The sequence below is a fragment of the Leucopleurus acutus genome (genome assembly GCF_964270905.1).
Source record: "Leucopleurus acutus genome assembly, chromosome: 6".
Taxonomy (NCBI): domain Eukaryota; kingdom Metazoa; phylum Chordata; class Mammalia; order Artiodactyla; family Delphinidae; genus Leucopleurus; species Leucopleurus acutus.
Window position 1 is genome coordinate 40,089,961 of NC_139149.1, and position 26,513 is coordinate 40,116,473.

At 36.5% G+C, this 26,513-nt stretch overlaps 1 protein-coding gene across 4 annotated transcripts in view; it reads left to right on the forward strand.

The window, feature by feature from the left end:
* Nucleotides 1-443: 443 nt before the first annotated feature.
* Nucleotides 444-26,513, forward strand: part of RIF1 (replication timing regulatory factor 1) — a 56,884-nt gene continuing 30,814 nt past the window's right edge. For 3 of the 4 annotated variants that reach the window (XM_082840897.1, XM_082840899.1, XM_082840900.1), the window contains exons 1-20: nucleotides 444-517; nucleotides 943-1,058; nucleotides 1,803-1,881; nucleotides 3,901-3,997; nucleotides 5,103-5,230; nucleotides 5,320-5,414; nucleotides 6,281-6,470; nucleotides 8,212-8,304; nucleotides 10,527-10,665; nucleotides 12,898-13,049; nucleotides 15,690-15,807; nucleotides 16,684-16,848; nucleotides 17,335-17,445; nucleotides 18,118-18,180; nucleotides 18,446-18,546; nucleotides 20,051-20,137; nucleotides 23,286-23,359; nucleotides 23,576-23,756; nucleotides 25,123-25,230; nucleotides 25,596-25,745. In XM_082840897.1, the coding sequence (XP_082697023.1) occupies nucleotides 955-1,058; nucleotides 1,803-1,881; nucleotides 3,901-3,997; nucleotides 5,103-5,230; nucleotides 5,320-5,414; nucleotides 6,281-6,470; nucleotides 8,212-8,304; nucleotides 10,527-10,665; nucleotides 12,898-13,049; nucleotides 15,690-15,807; nucleotides 16,684-16,848; nucleotides 17,335-17,445; nucleotides 18,118-18,180; nucleotides 18,446-18,546; nucleotides 20,051-20,137; nucleotides 23,286-23,359; nucleotides 23,576-23,756; nucleotides 25,123-25,230; nucleotides 25,596-25,745 (2,235 nt within the window). In that variant the 5' untranslated portion in view covers nucleotides 444-517; nucleotides 943-954. The remainder of the gene's footprint in view (nucleotides 518-942; nucleotides 1,059-1,802; nucleotides 1,882-3,900; nucleotides 3,998-5,102; nucleotides 5,231-5,319; nucleotides 5,415-6,280; nucleotides 6,471-8,211; nucleotides 8,305-10,526; nucleotides 10,666-12,897; nucleotides 13,050-15,689; nucleotides 15,808-16,683; nucleotides 16,849-17,334; nucleotides 17,446-18,117; nucleotides 18,181-18,445; nucleotides 18,547-20,050; nucleotides 20,138-23,285; nucleotides 23,360-23,575; nucleotides 23,757-25,122; nucleotides 25,231-25,595; nucleotides 25,746-26,513) is intronic. The other variant, XM_082840898.1, reaches the window with a different exon arrangement.

The window sequence follows — 26,513 nt, forward strand, 5'->3', positions numbered from 1 at the left end:
AAAGGTTGACTGACTTGCTAAGGTCACACGGAACTAGGGTTGGAATCTAGACCAATCTAAACGCAGCTCTTAAACATCACAGTACAGTTATCTCCTGTTGCTAAATGATTTGTTGCTAATACTTCAAGAAGTACTGGACTTGCAGTTTGAAGACGCACTAAATTTAGTCTGGTAAACTTGGGCGATTCACTTACATTTTGAATTTCAAGTCCCTCGCGGGTTAAATACGGGCCAAAACACCCCCACCTGCAAGGTGACCTGAGGGGCAGGGCGGGGCAGCAGGCAGGGAAGGGAGGCGATCGATGACTCCGGCGCGCCGCTGCCTGTTGGATTGGCTCGAGCCTCTCCCGCCAGGCCTGTCCTACTCCCGCGCGCTCCGGGGCCCGCCCCCGCCGCCATCTTGGTCTAGGAGGGAGCGGGCCGCACGCGTGAGTAAACAGCCGGAGCCGGGAAAGTCGAGGTTGGGCTGCGTCCGGGTGCTGCAGGGCAGCAGCGGCGAGGACGCAGGCCTATCTTCGTACGTGGGGGTGAATATCGGGGTCACAGTGATAGGCGGCGGGGAACCGTCAGCCTGGCGCAACCTCCGCTCCCTCGCGGTGAGACGCCTCGCTCCCCGGGCTTCTCCCGCCGCCGCGCCGGTCTCCTCCCGCTGTTGAAAGCTGCCCGGGAAACTGGTGGCGGGAGCGGGCCCTGGGCGGAGCGCGGCGTGGGCCTGGGAGCGTGTTGCGGCGCGCAGGCGGAGGTTCGGAGCTTGGGTTTGTGCGCGAGGGGCCCGGGGCGTGGACGCGGTGGCTCTGGGAGGGCGGGGGCGGGCGCGCGGGGCTGGGTCCCGGACTCACGCGGAGCCGGGCGCGCGGGGCTGGGGCCTGGACTCACGCGGGGCCGTCGCGGAGCTGTTTCCATCGGTCACTGGATTGTCTCCTCTTCCGGTCCGGGCTTCAGGGAGGGGCCGACATGACGGCCCCGGGCCACAGCCCCTTCGTGCCGCTGTTGGAGACTTTGGAAGACCCTTCCGCCTCCCATGGAGAGCAGACCGACGCTTACCTGACTCTGACCAGGTGAGGCCTGCTGGGGGTATGGGGTGGGGCACCCTGGCGGGTCTTGGGGAGGAGATAGTCCGGGTGGGGCACGCGAAGCGAGTTTGTGTATTCTGGAAGTCTGGCAGCTGCGGGGACGCCGGGGTGCGGTGTGCTAGGTGACGTTCCCGGCTGCGGGTGCTGCTGCCCTTAAGGTGCAAGTTTTGAATGAGGAAGCCTGCACGTGTGTCTTGCAAGCGAAGGGTTAAGAAAAGTTTGGTTGGAAGGGAGCGTGCTGGAGTAATGGTTTTTCAGCGTGAGCCACCTGTGTGTGTTTCGGGACAGTGGGGGAACCCACAATTGGTTTTTTAATAGAGAGCAGTAAACCGAGTTCTCTTTTAATCGCAAATGCTTCCCACGTTTTTTTTTTCTCCTGCAGACCATGTTTTTCTGAGTTAAATGTAGTTTGGAAATTGCAAGGAAAGGGTAACAACTGGTACAAAGCGATAAAGATTTAGTAAGTTTCTTAATTTTTAACTAGGGGTAGATTTCCCTGTTCCCTCTTCACATAGGGAAGCTGTCAAAACCTGTGTACAGTGTGGATGCACAAGTTTTTCTGAGGGTTTCTTCGTATTTGTATTCTTATATGTTCTTAAGCATCTTAAGCACTGGGTCAATTAATTTGCCCGTGTTCTAACAATGTTTAAAAAGATTATGCAGGTATTTCATAGTTCATTTTTGTGTCTGCTGTTTGCATAAATTTGTGTTCTTTCTGCTTTTCTGAAGTCGTATGACTGGAGAAGATGGAAAAGAAATCATTATAGAAATTGAGAAGAAACTTCCTCAGCTATTCAGAGTTTTAAAGGTATGTATGTATATTTGTTGTAAATAGTTTTTACTTTGTGGGGAAAACAGGTTTTGCCAATTAATTCAAAAACTTTGAGTCTAAAATAAAATAACAGCAGGGTTATTATAGTACTATTTGAGGACTTACAGTGTATCAGGTGCTGTATCAGGTGCTATCTTAATTATCTTGTTTTCTCTCACTTAATCCTCCCTGTCCCAATGAGGCTAGTCTTTAATCCCCACTTTGCAGAAGAAATTAGTTTCATGTGCCTAAAGTCGGCCGTGGCCACTTGAATCCAAAACTTGCACTCTTAATAGGAAAGCAGTGATCAGAGATTATTTAATCTGTTTTTTTCCTCCTTTTGTAGCAATGTACTTTTAAATAAAATGAATCTGTTGTTTTCTCATTGGTCTACTTGTGTGGGTAACATTCATTTTTTTATCTTCACTCACCCTTAGTTTTTGCCACTCTTGCTTAGTTAAAAAACCGCTTATGGTTATCTTGTTTGCTTGTTTATAGGGAGGTTGTGTAGTTTAACATCAAACTGAGGACCTGTGCTCTTGTCGTCACTTGAGTATACTGTGCCTTTGTGACTTGACTTTCCTTAACATGTAACTTAATTTCCTTGTTTTTAGAATAAAGAGGTTGAACTAAATCTCCAAAGTCCCTTTGAGTTCTTATTTTTGTGACCCTGTTTTTGTGCTTTTAAACGGAAGTATTCTGTCAAGATGTTCATTATACATTTTACCATGATTTTGGGCCAAATGTTGAGGCATTGGGGGTACTTGCCTACTCTTAAATATTCCTGTTATAGTCATCAGTGGTTTTTGTTCACGTAAGCAAGAACTTTATTGTGTAGTAGGTCAAGACTTGTTAATAGTATAAACAATATTAATGGTATTATTTCCCATTTTTCTTCATTGTCATTTTCCACATTCTTGTAGTGTATTTGTTGTGATGAAGACATGCATAATGTATTTGGTATTTGAAAGCATGTAGGATCAGAAACTCATTTGTATGCGTTTTGAGTCAAGTTGCATTGTTTGTAAATAGGGTTTGTAACTAAAATGCCTAATAATTATTTAGAAGCATGTGGGTGGTTAATAGGAAAATCAAAAGTTGATCACATGCATATTAGCTACTATCTAGGAGATATAGTAGTAGCTCTCATCGTCTTAAGTGTTTAAGACTTTGTATCTCAGGGTGTAGTATTTTGGATGTTTGGTTTGATTAATTATGAAAGGGGTGCTCCAAGGAAGTGTCTCTTCTTATATTTGGCTACTAACGTTTACCATTCTTCTCTGTCAAGAGTAGCAGGTAGTCGAGGATTCCTTGGATATTGGATTCAGAGAAATGGGGGGATTTGAAGATAAATCACTTTGGAATGGGAAATGGTACCAAGAATGCAGGGTTACAAGTAAATGTAGGGTTGGGGCAAGACTCCCTTTGACAGGTTTGGGATTTTATAACTTTTACATATAGAATATGCATTGGGCTTTGAATTCCAGATGGTTATGGACTCAAATTCTCCTGTCTGTGAAGTATTGAGATAATGTTTAAAGGTCCTAGCTAAATAATGTTTAAAGGTCCTAGCACTTTAGCTACTTAGTAAATGTTACATTCCAGCTCCTTCCCTCTCTGTTAGAGGTGTTGCTCCACTCCATAGCTAATATGTCAGCTTTTGCCTTTGAGTCTTGCTTTCTTTTTCTGGAAGGGTTTTGCTCCTACTCTTTGTTTCCTGTCTAGTGTCTTCAGCATCTTCCATTTGTTAGCTTTTTTTTTTTGCTTTCAGATGTGTGGAGATGTTCTTTTCCTTTTAAGAAAAATATTCTTTATTTAGCTGATCTCTACCTAGTTTCCTTCTTTCTTTGCCAAGGTGTATCCATGGCCTCCTGATCTTAATCCGTTTTAATCTGCTCTCAAAGATCAGTTGATTGTTGGAATTAAAATGTAATTTTGTTTTTAATCAACTTTTGCTGTCTAAAAATTAATTTACAGTTGTACTTGTTTGTAACAAATGTTATTTTGTTTTCGAAGACTCACATTGCCAGTCAAAACTCAGAGCTCAGTAGTGCTGCTCTGCAGGCCTTGGGGTTTTGCTTATATAATCCGAAAATTACCTCTGGATTATCAGGTAAATTTATTGTGATATAGTATTTTTAGAGTGTATAGTTTGATACTGTTAAAAGTACTGTTATCTCTCTATTAGTTTCATAACCTGTAGTTTAGGATTTGCTTCTGAGAAAGTGTTTAGGTTATATCATTGTTGGAAGGTTTCTTTTCCTTAGATGTAGTTCTGACTTTGTTACCATAAGGTTTGCTGTAAAAGAAAATAAAATAAGCCTATTTAAAAATAATTGTTGCAAAAACTGAACCTTGTCCTTGATAAAAACACACCTGCTTTGGAAGTTTATAATTAGATGGAATTAATTTTGGAAGTTAGATGGTCATTTATTTTACACAAGCATGTGTTAAGGAACATGCTGTAATTTGAAAAGTTCTTTCACCTAGTGGTAAATGAGATAATTTGGAGCTAAAAGTGGTAATGAAAGCACAGGATCTGATGCTTTTCTGAGTTTTCAAGCATCCTTGGCCCTCTGTATCCTTGGATGCAGAACCCACGGATGTGGAAGGCATAAGGGACATGAGCATCTCTTGGATTTTGATATTCCTGAGAGGGGGTCCTAGAACCAGTTTCCCATGGATATCAGGGGAGGATTGTGATCTTAATTATCGTTCTGTAAGTAGCTTGTCATGGTAAAGGAAACCTGGGAGGTGATCTTTAGAGAGAGGAAATTAGGAATAGGGATTAAGGATATCAGAAAGTTGTTACCATCTTTTTTTTCTGAGGAAAAAGTTTCTGCTTTTTATATATATAGAAATGTTAGCAATCTAAAGTAGGAGTTGTTCATTTTGGAGCAGAGATAAAGGATTCATAATGTCTTCCCAAAAATTGACTTGTATGTTCATACCTAATAATAAGACCTTATAGAAATATTTTAGTTGAAAAATATCTGATTTAGAGGCTACTATCTGTTTTCTCTGAGAATACCTTCCCTCTGACCTGAGTTTTGTGTTTTGGGAAGAAGGTTGATATCAGCATTGGTTCTCTGGTCCTTTTCTCTGGATATGCATTTAACTTTTTGACACTGAAGGGAACAGGATTTTTCTCTGTTTTTCTGTTAGAGATTTTAAAGGATGTAAATGATTCCACATAATTAAAACTGCTTATTTTTCAGAGACAAATATTCAAGAACTGCTTTCAAAACTGAATGATATTGTTAAGAATTCAGATAAAAATGTACGTACTAGGGCACTTTGGGTGATATCCAAACAGACGTTTCCCACTGAAGTTGTTGGCAAAGTAGTGAGTATAGTTTTTGTATATGGCTTCTTAACCACATGCCAGTTAAAAACTTCAGACTTATTCGATATTTATTTGGTTCTGTCTTTCAGGTATCGAGTATAATTGATTCATTAGAAATAGTCTTTAATAGAGGAGAGATGCATTCTGCTGTTGTGGATTATGAAGCATTAAATGTCATCATAAGGTATGAGTTTGTATGCTATGGAATTTAGAAGAACAGTTTCAGTAAATTTAGAATTTACTTTAAGGAGTAGTCTTTTGGGACTTGAATTTGAGTTAAACATTAAAAGAAGGAAATGTCTTCTAGACTAAAAGCAAGTAACAGGAAGAAGGAAGTAGATGTGCATAAGTTACTAGGTTTCTTTATTTTTACTGAGACAGTCCTTAAAATACAGCCTTGGTTCTGCTGCTGCTGCTAACACACTTCTGGTTTTAAAAATTATTTCTGTTAAAGCTTTTGCAAGAGTTTAAAAAATAATACAGACTTTTACGTGAGCTGTAACAGGCATTTAGGAAAGCATTAAATAATTCCTAGCAGCAGATGAGGGGAACAGGAAGATCCCCTGTCTTCTTCCTACACATCCTTGCTTTTCATAATGGATGTGCTGACAGCATCAACTGTTGATGTGCTTTGCCTTAACTTGTTTTTCATTCTTTGAAAGTTTTCTTTAGTTGTTGAGCTCTGTGTTTTAACTACTTCGTGTTCTGATGCCCTGATTGATGTTCACAGTGTATCATGGTTCTCTGCTGTCCTGTCTTATAAGAATATTGAACTTAATTCTGTAAAAATAATTAGTATTTACATTTTTTTAATCTGAAGGAAAGATGATACGTTCTCCTTATTTGAAAAGTTTATTAATAGGGAAGTCTACAAATTAGCAATTAAAAATTAGATCTATTTTTGTGTGTGTATATATGTGTATATAGTATTGTAAAACAGTTGGACCATACTATGCATATTTCTGCATACTTGTGTACTGTATATTTTCCTGGTACTTTAGACGTAAAAGGTGAGGTCAAACTAATTTAGTCATTGATTTCTCTACACAGGCTAATTGAACAAGCCCCAATTCAAATGGGAGAAGAGTCAATTAGATGGGCAAAATTGGTCATACCATTAGTGGTTCATTCGGCCCAAAAGGTACATTTGCGGGGAGCTACTGCTCTAGAGATGGGAATGCCGTTGTTACTTCAGAAACAACAAGAAATAGCATCTATCACAGAGCAGCTTATGACTACCGTAAGTAATACTTGAAGGATTTTTTGGATACTGCATTGTAAGGTTTTGCACCAAGCTGAGGGCTCATATTGGTGTAATTGCTCTATGATCTAGGAAGTTCCTCTTTGAATTAATACAAAGAATTGTTTAAGTTAATGTAGTCACACTGATCCTATATTATAGTAAGGAAGGGAGCTGTCTATTCAGTGTTATTACAATCCAGGCATTTTATCCCATCCCCAACGAATGGTGATTGCAAGAAATTGCATTTTTGGAAAAGGGAGAACATTAACTGATTCATCGCTATCTGGATTGTTATAGCATAATCCCAGTAGATACAAATTTAATGCACACAAGTGCATCTAGTGTGTACAGTTTCCTAAAGTTATTACTTACCCCAGGTTTTAGGTTTTTCAACCTTTCTCATATTTATTGAGCACCTGTTACATACTGGACATTGTTTTAGGTACTGTTTGTATAGCAGTGAACAAAAGCAACTTGTGGAGCTTATTTTCTAGTGGGAGAGATAATAAAGTATATAGTATATTTAGTAAAGAGCATTAATGGAAAACAGCAAGGACTGGATGGAAAGTGCCATCGGAGAGGAAGGGTGAGGTGGTCAGGGAAGGAAAAAGAATAGGTTATTTGAAAGGTGATTTGAAGGCGATATAGGAGTTAGCTACCTGAATAATATGCAGTAAGCTCATTTGAGGCAGGAGGAACCATGAGCGCAAAAGGCCTTGCTCTGATATGAGTACTTGGTTGTGTTCAGCGAACACTGGGCAGTAGGATAGAGCGATGAGGATGAGAGGAGGAGGAGATGATACCAGAAACAGGGCCAAATCACATAGGACCTCGGGGGCCATTGTAAGGCATTTGGTTTTTACTCTGGGTTATATTGAAAACCATATTTGAAGCTTTTGAGTCTACAAGTGATATGCATACTTTGGTTTTAAAGGGATCAGTTTGCGTTGAGAAAAAAAAACTCTACGTAGGAGCAGGGAGACTAGTTGGGAGACATTACAGTAATCCAGGAGGTGGTGGAGATGTCCAGATTTTAAAACCTGGGGTTTTGTTTATTTTTTAAAATTCAGGATGCCTCATGGTAAGGTTTGGAGTCTAAAAGTGATGCCAATGTCTTTGTAAGTTTTTTTAATTGATAAATTTATTTCTTAAGAGCGTATACAGTCAACCCTTGAACAACTTGAGTTTAATCCTTGTATAATTCATAGTCGGCCCTCTGTAGTTATGGTTCCTCTGCATCCTTGGATTCAACCAACCATGGACTGTGCAGTACTGTAGTATTTACTACTGAAAAATATCTGAGTATAAGTAGAACGCACAGTTAAAATTCACATTGTCCAGGGGTCCACTGTATAAAATTCTTAATAAATTTGAACTTAAATTTTCTCAGATGTGTTACCCATGAAGCTATTAATTTTTAAAGATAGAGTGAGTGGTTAAAGCATTATCATTTGAACTCTAATGATAAGCAAGCTGAAGTTTTTAGGGGAAAGTATATTGGTAGGGGAAAAAACTGTTGATGGATGGAAGAATGGCCAGATATGTGATAAGACAAGCATAGTAAAATGTTAGTGGTATTTATACTTGGATATTTACTGTAAAACTCCATCAGCTTTGCTATATATGTGAAAGTTTTCCTGATAAAATCTGGGAAAAGTTACTTTGCTGAGATCAATTTAATACTGCATTCTTTTTCTTTCCAAGAGTCTTTGGTAAATATTTTTGCTTTGGTTTTTAGAAATTACTTTCGGAACTCCAGAAGCTATTTATGAGTAAAAATGAGACTTACGTGTTAAAATTATGGCCTTTGTTTGTCAAACTGCTTGGGAAGGTAAGTACACAGTTAATGAACAGTTTTTACATGCCAGACCCTTTAATTTCTTAACTTTCCATAGTACAGTTGATCCTCATTATTCATGCATGCCGTATATGAAAATTACTAAAATTTATTTGTTAACCCAACATCAGTATTTGTGCTGCTTTTGCAGTCAATTGTAGGCACGTGTAGTGGCAAAAAATTTGAGTCCTGCAGCATGCATGTTCCCACCTGAGGTTGAGCAAGGTTACGTTCTGCCTTTTTGCTTCAATTCTTAATGTCCTTTAAACAAATGTCCATTTCATGATCCATTTAATGCCACATTTTTCACATTTCATGCTTTTTCTTGGTGATTTCAGTTTTAAATGGCCCCAAAATGTAGTGCTGAAGTGCTGTCTGTGGTTGCTAAGCAGCGGAAGGCTATGATGTGCCTTAAGGGGGAAATACATGTGCTAGATAGACTGTTCAGGTGTGAGTTACAGTGCTGTCCGCTGTGAGTTCAATGTTAGTGAATCAACAAGATGTCTTTAAACCAAAACAAACATAAAACAAGGTTGTGTGTCAAATGGTCGATGAAAATGTGATCAGAGGCTTGCAGGAACCTAACCCTGCATTTTCCATACAAGCCATGGCTCAGTATTTGCTAATACAGTGTCAAGGCAACTTTATAGAACGTAACTATGGTGAATAATGAGAATCAACTGTATGTTCTATCTTTAAGCCAGGTTTTTTTAAGGGGGTGGAGTTGTGATTTTCTTTATTGTGGTAAATAAACATAACATTTATCATCCTGAGTATACAGTTCAGTGGCACTAAAAGCATTTACAGTTGTGTAAACATCACCAGTGTCTACACCCAGAACTTTTTCATCATCCCCAACAAAAACTATACATGTTACATAAACATTGACTCCCTCTGCCCCTCCCTCTGCAGCCTCTCGTAACCTCCATTCTGCTTTTTCTCTGGATTTGCTAATTCATAAATTTTGATCTTTGATCCATTTCGAGTTTATTTTAATATATGGTGTAAGGCAAGGGTCCAGCTTCATTTTTTTGCATGTGGATACTCAATTTTCCAAACACCATTTGTTAAAAAGACTGTTTTTTGTTGAGTGGTCTTTGCACTCTTGTTGAAAATCAGTTGACAGTGTATGTGAGAGTATTTTTGGGATCTCTATTCCATTGGTCTGTTATGTTTCTCCTTATGCCATTACCATATGCTTTAATTACTGTACTGTTGCAGTAGGTTTGGAAGTCAAGGAAGTGAGTCTTCCAACTTTATAATTTTTTTTTCACAATTGTTTTGGCTATTTGGGGCTCTTTGCAATTCCATAATGAACTTTTGAAGATCAGCTTTTATTTTTCAGTGAAAAAGGCCTTTGGAATTTTGATAGAGATTGTGTGGAATTTGTAGATTGCTTTGGGTAGTATTGACATTTTAATGATATTAAATCTTCCTATTCATGAACACCGGATGGTTTTCCATTTATTTAGGCCTTTTCAAATATACTGTGTAGGTTTTAGTTTAAAAGTCTTTCACCTCTGATTAGATTTATTTCTAAGTGTTTAACTCTTTTAGGTGCTATTGTAAATGGAATTGCTTTCCTGATTTCCTTTTTAGATCACTCATTGCTGTTGTATAGAACCACAACTGATTTTTGTGTGTTGGTCTTGTACTCTGCAACATTGCTGAAATGATTTTATTGGCTCTAGCAGCTTTCTTGTGGATTTTTGTGAATTTCTAAGCCAGTTGTTTTTGTTACATTTATATTCTGTTCAGATTATGTGTGGACTACAGTCACTTATGACTATTAAAGTTCTTTTTGTGTATTTTTTCTTGGGATGCATTGTTTACTTGTCATTTATCCATCTTTTACTTAACTGTTTTTCCTGCCTGTTTCAGTGTATTTGAAAAGATTATTAGTTTGAATTTCTTATTTTTCTTTAATATTGATTTTTTCATATGAATACTTTTTTTAATATGTTGGTAAAATTTTGGATTTATCACATTTCTGATATTCTCTAACGTTTTAGAAATGTGTATTATGCATTACCTATTTCATTGAGCTTTATATTTTGTGATGCAGAATTTTGCATACAAAATTCAGTACTTTAAAAAGTTTAAATTCCTTAGATTTTACATAGTTAACACTGGGTGAGTTAGATAAATGAATGATGATAGTGCCTATATATTGTTTCAGGCAGGTAAGTAACTTCTTAATGATTCTTCTTTTTTAGACCTTGCATCGAAGTGGGAGTTTCATCAATTCTCTATTACAGCTAGAAGAACTGGGATTTCGTAGTGGAGCACCCATGATTAAAAAAATAGCTTTTATTGCTTGGAAGAGTTTAATAGATAATTTTGCTTTAAATCCAGGTAAGTAATATTTAAAAATTCGATTTTTTATGGCTTAAGATGAAAAACAAAGCTCTTCTGATTTTTGGGGGGGGGGGCCTTTATATCGAATATTTACCTATCATTGAATATTATTTTAGGGGAATAAACTTGTGGCTAAAAGTAGAATTCAAAGGCCAGGCATTATTGAAAATCACAGATATAAAGTTTATTTTACACTATTTCAAAAACTGAACAAAGTGACAGATGCTGTTTGTGGCTTTCTTAGTGAATTCCAGCACTTAGTTGAGCATTTTACATACTTCTTATTTAATCATCACAGTAGACCTTAGATGGTAAGCATTATCGCTATTTTCAGAAGATTAAGTAGTTCATCAAAGGTCACACAGCCAATAGATGATAGCAAACAATTTTGATTGCTATGGAATCGAAGTATCAGAGACAGAGGAACTTTTTTTCAGGATCTTTAGAACAGCGCCTGATAGTGGGCTAACATTAATATGTAGAAGTGATTCCTTTTGATGTGCCTTACCCTTATCTTTTTATTGTTCACTGGAAGTGCTTAATATATATACGTGCGAAAGTATTTCGCCCAAAAGTGGGTCAGTATGAGTACCTACTTAACTGGGTAGTTAATCTTAGGTATAATTGATAGTTTACAAGATCTGCTAAATAATGTTGATTTCATCCTATGTTTTCCCTTGCCAAAGACCATTAATCCCTTTTAAAATGTGTTTTGTAAATAACTATTTGCATTAACTACAACTACTTTTATTGAAAATATTGCCAGACACAGATTTTAATTGGAAATGTCACCTTTTTTTGGTTATTGTTTATGAACCTCAGTGTGAGGTATCCAGGATTAAATCTGGTGGAATTATGTATAGTTGTGTTAAAGCGTAAAATAGGAGTGACTTAAAGAAGGCAAATAAAATGCTGTCTCATTTGAAGTAAGTCAAGAGCTAGAGAGTCAATGACTGGTATTATGGATCCAGGAAGTCATTAAGGAATCAGATGCCTGTCTTTTTCTGTTGTCATCTTCAGTATGCCTTAATTGCAGACTACAGGAAGGAGGGGAAGGCAGAAGGGGCAAAAATGAGCTTCTTTGCAGCTGAGTCAGCCATCTGTAAACAACATTTCAGAAATTCCATATACAGTTCCACTTAAAAATCTCATTGGGAGAATGGCTAAATGGGAAACTAGATAAAGTAGTCAAAGAGTAGATACCCATCACTGTTCTGAGTGAAAGCAGATCTTGTAAGTAAAAGAGAATGGGGTATTGCACAGCAGTTGTTGGTGTTCTCCTCCTCTCATAGATAGGAATTCAGAAAGGATTAGAGGATTTGTTTCCACAGTGGTCTGACTTCATTTTCTTCTTATAAAAATGTTAATTGAAAGCTGAATGGCAGAATACTTGTAAGAAACATTGATCAATGTTATTCCACCAAATACATGACTTGACAGATGCTTCACAATCCTTTTCAAGTCTTTTTGATAAGTTGATTTAGCACAGACTGTATTATTTTATATATTCTCCCGTCACTGATGTAGTAAACACTTCAGGTATAAATATTTTGTTTAAAGTGTATTTAGTGTTTGTGTGGAATTTAAGCAATCTGATTATCGCTAATGTAGAGTAGAACTAAATCTAAATGAATATTTAGATTTCCAAAATCTCATTAATTGCACCAACAGTTAAAGTGTTTGATAAAATAAATTACTGGTAATGACAACTTTTTTTGAGGTAAAAATATACCTCTATTTTTTAATCTGTAAAATGGGGATAATGAGAATACTAAAGCAGCTTAGAAAGAGTTTCTCAACATTTTAGTTTATTAGGCTGGACAGTTTGTTGTGGAGAACTGCCCTGGGTGTTAGAGGAAGTTTAGCAGCATCCCTGGATGCAGCCCACTAGATACCAGTAGCAGTCTCCATATCCCTGCCTCTCAGTTGTAACCAAAAATATTGCAGACATTGCTAAATGGTGGAAAAATCACCCCTGGCACACAGTATCTAATAAATATTAGTTATTATTTTTTAAAATAAGCCTTAAGTATTGTGACCTGGTCGTACTAAAGTTTGTCAAGATGAAAATTTTGGGTAGAACAGGAACAGCTGGTAATTAAAAAAAAATTTTTTTTTAAGTCTATTCTCTTGCTATAGTAGGCTGTTGCATACTATCATTCTTAAAGTTTAATCTTTACCTCTTTAATGTTTTTACCTGGGTGCTAATTTTTTTTTTTTTTTTTTAAGAAATACTATGTAGTGCAAAAAGACTGAAGTTGTTAATGCAGCCTTTGAGTTCTATCCATGTGAGAACAGAAACTCTAGCACTGACAAAACTAGAAGTCTGGTGGTATTTATTGATGAGACTAGGACCTCATCTTCCTGCTAATTTTGAACAGGTAACATTAAAGTGTTGATTACAATACTTTATGTGTTTTTTTTATTAATGTGTTCTTAGATTCTTACCAATTTAATCTTTCAGTGCTGTTTTTGCTGTTAGCAGAGCACGTTATATAAAAGATTTTTTCACCCAGACACAGAACTTGAGTTCATTTTCCTCAAAGGATACTCTCCAGTCATCTGAAATGGAGCATCTGAAACCTTTTTAATCAGTAACACTCAAATATTCTTACTCTAGAGGCATCATGAAAGATTTTTTTTAAAGGAATTGCATGTGACTTAGAATATAATTGAGAGTAGAGTCAGCATTACGTAATGAAATAGAAATCATGTGCTACACAGAGTTGGATCAATTCTAATTTTTTGTATCTCCTTTTTCCAGGCTACATAGTGATAACCAATCATTTAATCCCATTGTAGCTTTTCATTATTGTTACATGTGAGTTTTACAGATTCCTTTAGATTTTGATATCCTTGCTGCATTTAAACATGAAAGCTTAATCTTATTTTTGTTTAAGTAAACAAGGGTAGTCCTGATAACTCCTTTTATCTTTTTTTGATTTTTTATTGAAGTATAGTCAATTTACATGTTGTATTAGTTTCTGATGTACAGCAAAGTAATTCAGTTATATACATATATTCTTTTTCATATTTTCCATTATTTAGTACAGGATATTGAATATAGTTCCTTGTGCTATACAGTAGGACCTTGTTGTTTATCCTTTCTATATATAATAGTTTGCATCTGCTAATCCCAAACTCCCATTCTTTGTTGTCTTTTTGTTTTGTTTATGGTTTCCTTTATGGTACAGAAGCTTGTAAGTTTGATTAGCTCGCATTCGTTTATTTTTGCTTTTATTTCTGTTGCCTTGGGAGACTGACCTAAGAAAACATTGCTACAATTTATGTCAGAGAATGTTTTGCCTATGTTCTCTTCTAGGAGTTTTATGGTGTCAGGTCTTGTATGTAAGTCTTTAAATTATTTTGAGTTTATTTTTGTGTATGGTGTGAGGGAGTGTTATAACTTCATTGATTTACCTGTGGCTGTCCAACTTTTCCAACACCACTTGCTGAAGAGACTATCTTTTCTCCATTGTATATTCTTGACTCCTTTGTCGAAGATTAATTGACCATAAGTGTGGGTTTATTTCTGGACTCTGTATCCTGTTCCATTGATCTATATGTCTGTTTTTGTGCCAATACCATGCTGTTTTGATAACTTTGTAGCTTTGTAGTATAGTCTGAAGTCTGGGAGGGTTATGCCTCCTGCTCTGTTCTTTTTCCTCAGGATTGCTTTGGCAATTCTAGGTCTTTTATGGTTCCATATAAATTTTAAGATTATTCTAGTTCTGTAAAAAATGCCATGGGTAATTTAATAGGGATCCCACTAAATCTGTAGATTGCTTTGGGTAGTATGGCCACTTTAACAATATTAGTTCTTTAAATCCAAGGGCATGGGATATCTTTCCATTTCTTTAAATCATCATTAATGTTTTATAGCTCTTGGCATATAGGACTTTTACCTCCTTGGTTAGGTTTATTCCTAAGTTTTTGGGGGTTTTTTTAACTTTTTTATTTTATATTGGAGTATAGTTGATTAACAATGTTGTGATAGTTTCAGGTGTACAACAAGTATTTTATTTTTTGATGTGATTTTAAAAGGGGTTTTTTTTTTACTTTCTGATGTTTCAATGTTAGTGTAAAGAAATGCAACAGATTTCTGTATGTCATTCTTGTATCCTGCGTACCTTGCTGTTTATCAGTTCTTCCTCAAGTATTGGATTTTTTTTAGCAAGTTCTCTTTAAATTTTTAATTGCTTAATACATTGAAGTTTTTAAACTTGATAGAGCATGAACTGATTAAACTTGGGCATTGATTGTAACTTGTAACTGGGGTCATAATTTTTTCAAATTCTACCATTTTAAGTTCCTAGTAGGATGATCTTACCCAGTTGTCCCACCCATTCCTTGGCATAATCTACTCATTGGCTACATTTGACATGTATTGGAATGATCTTAGAAATAAGCTTGGAGTTGTCTTAGTTCATATTTTCTTAAGGTGTTTTTTAAAATGTTTAAAATGGTCTGTCTACCAATAGCATTAAAACTCATGTAGATGTTATTTGTAAAAGCTGTAAAAGCTATTTATGTGTATAATTTTCCATCTGGAATGTAGAGTTGAAATTTATAGATAGTACAAATTTAGGGCAAATATATTTGTAATAAAAATTTTCACTTTTCCAAGTTTCAGTTTTTATCCTCTGCATCAAAAAGGCCAATAAAATTTCAACATATCAAAACAATTGAGATCGCTTCTTAAGGATATTTAACTGCAAGACTTTTTTTTTTTTTTTTTTTTTGCGGTACGCCGGCCTCTCACTGTTGTGGCCTCTCCCGTTGCAGAGCACAGGCTCCGGACGCGCAGGCCCAGCGGCCATGGCCCAAGGGCCCAGCCGCTCCGTGGCATGTGGGATCTTCCCGGACCAGGACACGAACCCGTGTCCCCTGCATCGGCAGGCGGACTCTCAACCACTGCGCCACCAGGGAAGCCCCTATGCAAGACTTTAAAAAAATAGGACAGTTATACATATTTACAGATTCAGTTCCCTCCATCTCTTTCTCTTTTTAAACCCCAATAGGTCTGTGTGCCTCTGATTCAAAGCACAATAAGCATTGATTCTAATGCTTCACCTCAAGGCAGTTCATCTCGTGTAGCTACTTCTCCAGCTTTAAATCCTGCGACCCCTGTACACAAAGGTAAGAGATAGACCTACTTGGGGTTTTTTCCCTTTATTTTTACAAAAAGGCTTTGAATCAAGTCTTTGCTCCATGTAATTCACATAATTTCGGCTGCCTTGTCACAAAATCGTTTTGTTTGTTTTCTGTATGTGTTACTGTGTACTGCTGTCATTGTATTGTAGTTGGATAAGATCAACTTTTTTCCACTACATTATATGAAGTGCATTACAGACTCTTAACATTTGTTTCAGAATTAGAATATTAGAGTTATAATTTAAAATGTTAGATCTTAACAGATGTAAGGAATGTGGCTTAGTATGTATATCAGTGAAAGAAAATTATTTGCTGTTCCTATTTTTTTTTTTTTTTTTTGCGGTACATGGGCCTCTCACCGTTGTGGCCTCTCCCGTTGCGGAGCACAGGCTCCGGACGTGCAGGCTCAGCGGCCATGGCTCACGGGCCCAGCCGCTCCGCGGCATGTGGGATCTTCCCGGACTGGGGCACGAACCTGTGTCCTGTGCATCGGTAGGCGGACTCTCAACCACTGCGCCACCAGGGAAGCCCTGCTGTTCCTATTTTACGTTAACTTTTCTGAGTCAAATTTTTATATTTTAAGTTTTAGGAATGCCTGCATATTAATGTTAAGGTATGGATTAATGTCTGAGAATTCATTTAAATGGTGTGTGACACTAGTGTTGTTCTTAACCTAGTAAGATTAGTATTTAATTAGGAACTCTGTTGTGGGCTTTAAACAAAAACTCTTCAACTTTTATTGAAAAACAAATTATTTACTTTTAAAAGTACATTGCATTGAAATGAAGTAAACAAAATATATTTATTTGGGTAACTAATTCAATCGTACATAACTTAGCAATTTTGTTTGTTTGTTTAAAGGTGCTTCTCCGTATGGAACTCCCCGGATGAACTTGAGTTCAAATTTTGGTGGAATGGCTACAATCCCCTCTATACAAGTTTTGGGGCTTGAAATGTTGCTTCATTTTTTGTTGGGTCCAGAAGTCTTGAGTTTTGCTAAGCAAAACAAACTTATGCTGAGCTTAGGTATTTAATTGTTTTTAAAATCATTTCAATTACTAACACAGTTCAGAACACTGTTCTTTGGGGTGAGGAAAGAGATTTTATATATCTTCTTTTTTATAAATTTATTTATTTATTTTTGGCTGCATTTGGTCTTCATTGCTGCGTGTGGGTTTTCTCTAGTTAACGGCGAGTGGGGCTACTCTTCCTTGTGGTGCGCGGGCTGCTCATTGCGGTGGCTTCCATTGTTGCGGAGCACGGGCTCTAGGCGCACAGGCTTCAGTAGTTGTGGCTGAGCGCGGGCTTATTTGCTCGGCATGTGGGATCTTCTGGGACCAGGGCTCGAACCCGTGTCCCCTGCATTGGCAGGCAGATTCTTAACCACTGTGCCACCAGGGAAGTCCCTAAATCTTTTTCATAGAAAACGTATCAGACCACCTAACATTTTACATCGAGAAATTTATTTCATAAAGCTTTGGTTTTGCATAATTGTCTTTTTTTCTCTTTTAGAGCGACTTGAACATCCGTTAATCAGCAGCTCTTCTTTTTTTTCCAAACATGCAAATACATTTATCACTGCTGTTCGTGATAGCTTTGTTGCAATTAGAAAAGATGCTTCTGGTAAATGTTTGAGAAGATTTTTATTATTTAAACCTGTGTTTAAAAAGAAAAAATAGTAAATGTTTATATAGTGCCACCTGTTTCCAGATTGTGTTGCAGGAGCTTTACATATAATTCATTGAATCCTCACAGCAACCTTCTGTGTTAGCCTATTTTGCCAATAAGGGATTGTGTTGTACTGAGAAGTAAATAACTTTTGCAAAGTTACATAGTAAGTGATGGAGCTATGATTGATACCTAGGCTCTGTGATTTTAGTATCTACACCTAAACTCCTATGTTCTAAAGCCTATCAAGTAATGATGACAGGTTTTAAAAATTAAATAGTTTGCTATTGTACTGGTTGGAAAATTTTTTTCTAGTGGCTTTCAGGTATCCTTCTCAGTCTTTAATCCTTGTCTCAAAAGTGAAAGGTTTTCAATACAGAAAATACAGTCGATGAAAAAAAAGAATTACCCTGAGTATGTTAACAGTCCTTTTGAAAAATATTTCTTTAAACAAAAATGAGGTGAATAGTGTATTGTAAACTGATTACAAGGTTGACTATTACAAGGAGAATTATATTTTAAATTTTTAAGTATTGCTCAATTTATTTCTGTAGTATAAGCTTGAAAGGGAGAGCTTTTGTAGTCATATCTATTTCATTCTAAAGTACCTTTTATTTTGTTTGGCAGATGCAATTGTCAATGCTATTTGGAAAGAGCTAGTTAGCTTGGTGAAGTCAGTTATTGAATCTGGTAAGCACTATAATGATAAAAAGATTTTTATAGCACTCAGTGAATTGTTTGGCTTTCATATATAAAATTAATTGTAAAATCCTTTTTTGAAGTATCTTATCTTCCAGACTTTATCTTTAAACAAAGCACTTTATTTAGTAAGAAAAAACAAAAAAATTACTTTTTAATAGCTCTCTGAGTATATATTTTTACCCCTGAAAAGACTGTATTTTCACCCCTAAAAATGCATGTTTAGAACTGTACCCCTCCTTTTCCTTTTTGATAGGTAACAAAAAAGAGAGACCAGGTTCTGAAGTTTTGACTCTTCTATTAAAATCTTTGGAAAGCATAGTGAAGTCAGAAGTATTTCCTGTATTGAAAACACTGGTAAGTATAAGACCTATATGTGCTGGAATTTTAAAACCATATTCTGAAATTGAATTTTATATTGAAGGTACTACCACAGATCAGGATTTGGGAAAATATTTTATATCAAGTACTTATCAGCCATTTGGCCCTTTAGTAAATGCTGTTCCATTGACTAAATAGAGTCATTTGAAACCTTCTTAATAAAGTAAATGATGACATTGGCAACTACAGAAATCTTCCAGTGTCATAGGAAAAAGAATAGGCCGTACAGAGAAAATGGGATAAGGGGCATTAAACTTGAACTGAAGAAACTCGGATGAACACTAATTTTGTGACAAGATTGCTGGGTTCCACTGATTGTTAGTATGTACATTTAAAAAAATACCTGGTGATAATCTTGGAGAGCTTTTGCATTTTAAATATGTCCTACATAGTAGAGAGGGAAAAAGTGAATTGGATATACTTTTTGTAATAGTGAGTTTCCCAAAATAAACTGCAGATGGAACAAACTATACCCGTAGGTAGATTCTGAGTGATTCCTTTATGTGCCATGACAACCATATCTACTGTGGCAGTAGAGGATAGTGGTTAATAGCAAGGGCTCTGGTACAGACTAGGTTGAACCTCAACCCAGCTATTAACTGAATGAACTTAGACACTCTGTCTACTCTCTTGTCTCTCTATAAAGAAGAGATGTAGTAGTAGTTCATAATTAAATGAGTTGATAAATGCAGAGCATTATGGGGCTGGAACAAAATAAATGTGTCAATGAATGCTAATTATTATTGTTAGTGTCTGTTCAAATGAGAATACGTGAAAGCTTATTTTCACCAACAGTTACTTTTGTCATGTTATTCACTTATGTTATATAATTCAGGTTAATACCAGTATAATAATATTTTTGGATGGCAGTTTGCTAATCTCTGTCACATTTGAGAGGCGTGTCTTAGATACAGCTTCTAGTTAGCAGTTCTTTGAAATACTTGCTTCTGGCACTATTGAGTACATAATTGATTGCAGAATTTCTTTTTGTAGTATAAAAAATGAAAATAGCCTCAAGGACCATTAATTTTTAAAAAGTTTGAACAAACTGCACATTTGTTTATCAGTTAAGAATGTGTCTACATAGACTGATGTGAAAACTCTGTAACACAGTCAGGTGAAGAAAATTAGTTCCAGAGTATCTTACAGTACAATATCATTAATGGTATAAAACAGGTATAAGACAGCTAGCCTAGGAAGTTATGTTTCTCTCTGTACTTACATATATGGAAATTTAGGTCTAAAAAATAAACTCCAAACTGGTAACATTGATTATTCCTGGAGATAAGAAAGGACTTCATCATTTTATTATTTATATTTCTGTATTTGAACATTTTAAGCTAATGAGAATGTATTTACATTAATGAACGAACATTACTTGTAATAAATTGTTAAAAATATAGTTAATACTATATGATTTTTACTAAGTAAGGTACTACTTTTATGGCTAATGTACAGTAAAACCTTTTGTCTTTCTTAGGTTCTCATGGAAATTACAATTAAAGGACTTCCTCAGAAAGTATTAGGTTCTCCAGCATATCAGGTTGCTAATATGGATATTCTTAATGCAAGTATCTTAAATGTAATGATACTAAATTAGCTAATAAACAAAAAGATCCATGGTATTTTTTTTCGTAAGGTAGTGAAACTTAGATTGCAAAGTTCCAAGAGAATTGAATTTGAATACGCTGATTATGTTAAAGGAAAAAATGATAGACAAAGTACAGGCGTACCTCAGATATACTGCAGGTTCAGTTCCAGACCAGTGCCAAGAAAGTGAATATCACAGTAAAGAAAGTCACATGAAATTTTTCGTTTCCCAGTGCATGTGAAAGTTAATGTTTACACTATACTGTAGTCTGTTAAGTGTGAGTAAATAGCATTATTCCTTAAAAAAAACAAAACAAAAAACCATACCTTAATTTAAAAGTACTTTATTGCTAAACAGATGCTACCTATCATCTGAGCCTTCAGTGAGTCATCTTTTTACTGCTGGAGTGTCTTGTCTCCATATTGACGGCTGCTGACTGATCAAGGTGGTGGTTGCTGAAGGCTGGGGTGGCTGTGGGAATTTCTTAAAATAAGACAACAGTGACGTTTGCTGTGATTGATTCTTCCTTTCACAAATGATTTCTCTGTAGCATGTAATGCTGTTGGATAGCGTTTTACCCACAGTAGAACTTCTTTCAGAATTAGTTAGCCCTCTCAAACCCTACTGCTGCTTTATCAACTAAGTTTATGTAATATTCTAAATCCTGTTGTTGCTTTAGCAGTCTTCAACATCTTCAACAGGAGTAGATTCCATCTTAAGAAAACACTTTCTTAGCTTATCCATAAGAAGCAACTGCACATCTGTTGAAGTTTTATCATAAGATTGCAGCAATTCTTTCACATCTTCAGGCTCCAATCCTAATTCTAGTTCTTTGCAGTTTCTGCCACATCTGTAGTTATTTCCTCCACTGAAGTCTTAAACCCCTCTAAGTCATTCAGGAAGGTTGGAATCAACTTCTTCCAAACTCCTGTTTATGTTGATATTTTGACCTCTTCCCATGAATCATGAATGTTCTTCACGGCATCTAGAATGATGAGTCCTTTCCATAAGGTTTTCAGTTTACTTTGCCCAGGTCTATCAGAGGAATCACTCTTTATGGCAACTATAACCTTATGAAATGTATTTCTTTTTATTTTATTTTATTTATTTTATTTTATCTTATTTTATGTATGTGGGCCTCTCACTGTTGTGGCCTCTCCCGTTGCGGAGCACAGGCTCCGGACGCGCAGGCTCAGCGGCCATGGCTCATGGGCCCAGCCGCTCCGCGGCATGTGGGATCTTCCCAGACTGGGGCATGAACCCGCGTCCCCTGCATCGGCAGGCGGACTCTCAACCACTGTGCCACTAGGGAAGCCCATGAAATGTATTTCTGAAAAAGGCTTGGAAGTTGAAATTGCTCCTTGATCTGCAGAATGGATGTTGTGTTAGCAGACATGAAAACAACATTAGTCTCATTGTACATCTTCGTCAGAGTGCTTGGGTGTCCAGGTGCATCATCAATGGGCAGTAATATTTTGAAAGGATTCTTTTTTTTTTTTCCTGAGGAGTAGATCTCAACAGTGGGCTTAAAATACTCAGTAAACCATGTTGTGAACAGATAAGCTGTCATCCAGGGTTTGTTCCATTTATATAAAGCACAGGCAGAGTAGATTTAGCATGATTCTGAAGGGCCCTAGTATTTTTGGGATGGTAAATGGCATTGGCTTCAACTTAGAATCACTAGCTGCATTAGCCCCTAATAAAAGGCAGCATGTCATTTGAAGCTTTGAAGCAGACATTGACTTTTCCTCTCTAGCTGTGAAAGTCCTATATGGCTTCTTCTTCCAATATGAGGCTGTTTTATCAACAGCTAGAAAATCTGTTGTTTACGGTAACCACCATCATTATTAATTAAATAGCTAGGTCTTCTGTATAACTTGATGCAGCTTCTGTGTGAGCACTTGCTGCTTCACCTTGCACTTTGATGTTATGGAGAGGGCTATTTCCTTAAATCTCGTGAACCAACCTCTGCTGGCTTCACACTTTTCTTTTGCAGCTTCCTCACCTCTCAGCTTTCACGGAATTGAGGAGTTAGGACCTTGTTGTGGATTAGGCTTTGGCTTAAGGGAATGTTGTAGCTGGTTTGATCTGTCTAGACCACTAAAACGTTCTCCATATCAGCAATAAGGCTGTTTTGCTTTCTTACTATAACTTGTGTTCACTGAAGTAGCACTTTTCATTTCCTTCAATAACTTTTCCTTTGCATTCACAACTTCGCTAACTTGCACAAGAGGCCTAGCTTTTAGCCTTTCTGACATGCCTTCCCTATTAAGCTTAATTATTTCTAGCTTTTGATTGAAAGTGAGAGACGTGCAACTCTTCCTTTTGCTTAAACATTTAGAGGCCATTGTAGTGTTATTAATTAGTCTAAATTCAGTATTGTGTCTCAGGGAATGGGGAGGCCAGAGGAGATGGAGAGAGACAGGATAATGGCTGGTTAGTGGAGCAGTCAGGACACATAATGTTAAGTTTGAAAAATCGTGAGAATTACCAAAATGTGACAGGGACATGAAGTGAACAAATGCTGTTAGAAAAATGGTGCCAATAGACTTGGTCGACATAGGGTTGCCACAAACATTCAATATGTAAAAAATGCCGTATCTGCAAAGCACAATAAAACAAGGTACACTCATTATAATTAATGTGAATGATTAAGTATGGCACTATTAATAGAACTATTTTCCTGGATTAAACAAAGGGTCTAGAAGGAAAGTTTTCTCTTTGCTTTTATATAATAATAGTTTCGGTTACTGTTATAAGTTTTGGAAGCTTAGTAGCATTGGGTTACTTATGGTAAAATATATTTAATATCTTCTGCATGTAGGTATTATTGATCCAGCAAGTTTTAAGTCAACATTTTTTTTATATCTGGAATCTCTCTCTGTTCTTTAATTGCTCACATAGATGTAACAGCTATGATTAAAATATAAAGAGCTTGCTTTTTGTGTGTAGTTTGTTGAAGTACATTTGCTATCATTTTTGTCATTTCCTAAGTAATTTCGAAAGTTAAATTTCTCAAGCTTAAAACGGCCATATTTCACATAATTGATTTTAGAAAACAAGTATAACAAGAATATACTGTTTGTAACAGGAAGATTGATTGCCATCTCCCATCTTTTTTCAGGGGACTCCTGCTTTGTTCTTAATTCAGTTAATTTTCAATAATAATCTGTTGGTATGTGGTGTAGAAGATGAAAGGTAATTTTAAACAAACTATTTTGTTTCTCTTGGAAAGTTTGTCATGTGATGAATGATACTCTTTTGACTTACTCTCAATTTTTTAAAAATGAAAAAAATCAAAATAAGAGTTGGGATTCTTTTTTTGTCAGTTATTTTTATAACCTTGCTATAATGTAATTAATGTATTTTCGAAGAACATACAGTTAATGCATAGTTGAAAATTTTTTCCTCCAGGTTTTTTCTCAACCTGGAAACACTGGTAGGCTGTGTTCTTTCTGGTCCAACTTCACCACTAGCTTTCAGTGACTCTGTCTTAAATGTTATTAATCAAAATGCAAAGCAGTTGGAAAACAAGGAGCATCTTTGGAGAATGTGGAGTATTATAGTCACCCCATTAACTGAATTGATAAATCAGGTATGATATAAGTTAGCTGCATGTTTCCCCCAAATTTAATATCTTCCCTTTTTTTCTTCCTTGTTAGAGCACAGGGGTATATGAATAGAAGTTTGTATTTGAATGGAAGATATTGCATATTTTTTTCTGCAGGATTGGTTAATTTCCTACTCTTTAGATTAGTTGATTTCATCATGTTTCTGCCTTATTCAAGAAAGTATAACTTAGTGGGGACTAAACAGTCCATTTTCTCCAGTAATTAGAAAGCCAGAAGGCTTACATGATATATACAGGTTCCCCTGTTTATATCTTGGATTCTTTCATTTGTACTACAGGGAATAATATGGGTATCTTGACTAGACTGTATATTCTTAGGATCCCATGGTTGGTGGGATCCTATGTTGGTGATTACCTCAAAACCATATTGTAGTTCCTGAATCATTAATTGTTGAGAGTTGACTAACCCTTACATTTAATTACTTTAAAAAGTGGCAATATTGTCAGCGTATGGAGCTCAAGTTCTGTCACTGTTAATAGTTCATCAGCTGCTTTATCTGTTCATCAGTCTTTAAATGGAATTATTCTTTGGGAAATAGTCTGTTATAACTCTCAAATGGAGTGAAGACTCCAAGGAATTTTTTATGTGGTTATACAGTAGCCCTTATTTTGGCTGCTCGAGCCAACACTCCATTAAACATATTCTTCCTGAAGAAAAAAGTTTATGTTCATAAATAATTGCCAACTGTTTAAAGGATGCTAGAGGCCCTTTTTATAAGTCCTTGCTTGAATCTACCTTCTGTGTATAGTAAAAGATTTTGGAGTCACCTTTGGGATTCTTTTTTAGGACTTAAAACCAGTGTGCTGTTTCCCAGGGTTGCTTAAAAAATTACCATGAACTGATGGCTTAAATCAATAGGAATTTACTTTTTTATAGCCCTTGAGGCCAGAATTTCAAAATCAAGGTGTTGGCAGGTTTGGTTTCTTCTGAAGCTCTGAAGGAGAGTGTGGGAGAGTGTGTTCCATGCTTCTCTTAGCTTTCAGTAATTCTTGATGTTCCTTGGCTTGTGGATGCATCACTTCAGTCTCAGCCTCCATTTTCACATGGCATTCTTCAAAGTAGCTTCTGTCTATTCAACTTGCCCTTTTGTTATAAGGATGCCAGTTATTGGATTAGGGCCCACCCTAAACCTGCATGACTTCATTATTGCATGATTACATCTGCAAAGACCCTATTTCCAAAGTTTGCAGAGGTTAGGAGTTCACCATCTGTTGAACATCTCAACATTGGAGACACAATTCTACTCACTACACATAGTAAGATGTTACTACTTCAGGCTAGAATTAGATGGTAATTTGTCTAACTTCTTCATTATTTTTCTTGTTTCAGACCAATGAAGTGAATCAAGGTGATGCCTTAGAACATAATTTTAGTGCCATCTATTGTGCACTGACTTTACCAATAAACCATATTTTTTCAGCACAAAAAATTCCAGCGGTAAGGCAAAGTTTTACTTGATGAATTTGCATTTTTCTGAAAATATTATGTCACCCTTTATAATGAACCCCTACAGTAATTTTACCTAAAACAAGACTTTCTTATGACCTATAATCGGCTTAGGAGAAAGGAAAGTGGTGAAGGAAGAGAGAAGTTCCTCTTGACCTTTGATAATTGTTGGTATTGTGGCATTATTACAGTTCTTCAGTTAGAGCTCTGTGGAGGTGGGCAAACTCACTACCCTTTACTAGTCTCCTCTTTGACACCTATAAATGTTACCGTGTTTTTAAAATGTTAAAGATGTATTCTGTTAGGTGTTTTGATGTGTAGATGTGTTTTCTAAATTTCTTTTTTATTGCTACTAGGCCACCATGAAGACCTTACTTAAAACTTGGTCAGAATTATATAGAGCATTTGCTCGCTGTGCAGCTTTGGTGGCAACTGCAGAGGAGAATTTGTGCTGTGAGGAACTTTCTTCCAAGATAATGTCCAGTTTGGAAGATGAAGGCCTTTCAGTGAGTTTATCCTGATACTGACCTTTTTTGCATGTAAAGGATTCTTTTCAAGTAAATAGAGAGAACATTTGTGAACTGTCATTTACTAATGCTTTTAGTTTATAAGTAATGAAGTTAGTGTATAAAACGAGTAACAGCTTTGCAAAAAAGTTTTGTGTCTTTGGACTCTAAGGTCCATGTATCAGGACCATTTAACAGTGATGTGTTTTTACTGCTCTGTTGTGTGTCTGTGCCATTCTAGATGAACCGTACAAGGACCTTACTGTCCTGGACCTTGCTTTATCATATCTGTTAGCTCTTTAAAGTCTATCCTCTAGAAGTTTGTAGTTCTAAAAATGTAGGTTCCTATTCACTCCTTTCCCTTATTCTATAAAAAGAGCAACAACTGCTGTCAGTTCGGTATGTATCATTCTAGAATAGACCTCTTTCTTTCTACCCATAAGTTACATATTTATGCTCACATATGTACATGAATACAGTGTTCTTGCCAGTTGAAATTTATTTATTACTCTGAAGAATGTTTTTTTCCGTCTAAAAAGATAGATTTTCTAGCTCTTAATAGTGGTTACCCCTGCAGAGAAGAGTAGAAGTATTTATAATCTCTTTTTTAAAATATTGGCATAATTCTGATTATGGTATTTTGGTACTATAGTATTTGTCAGAGCGACTTTAAAAATGTAAATCAGATTAAAACACTTCTGTAGCTTTTTGTTGCATTTGGAGTAAAAATCTGAACTGCTTACAACTGCCGTTGAAGCTTGTGCTTCC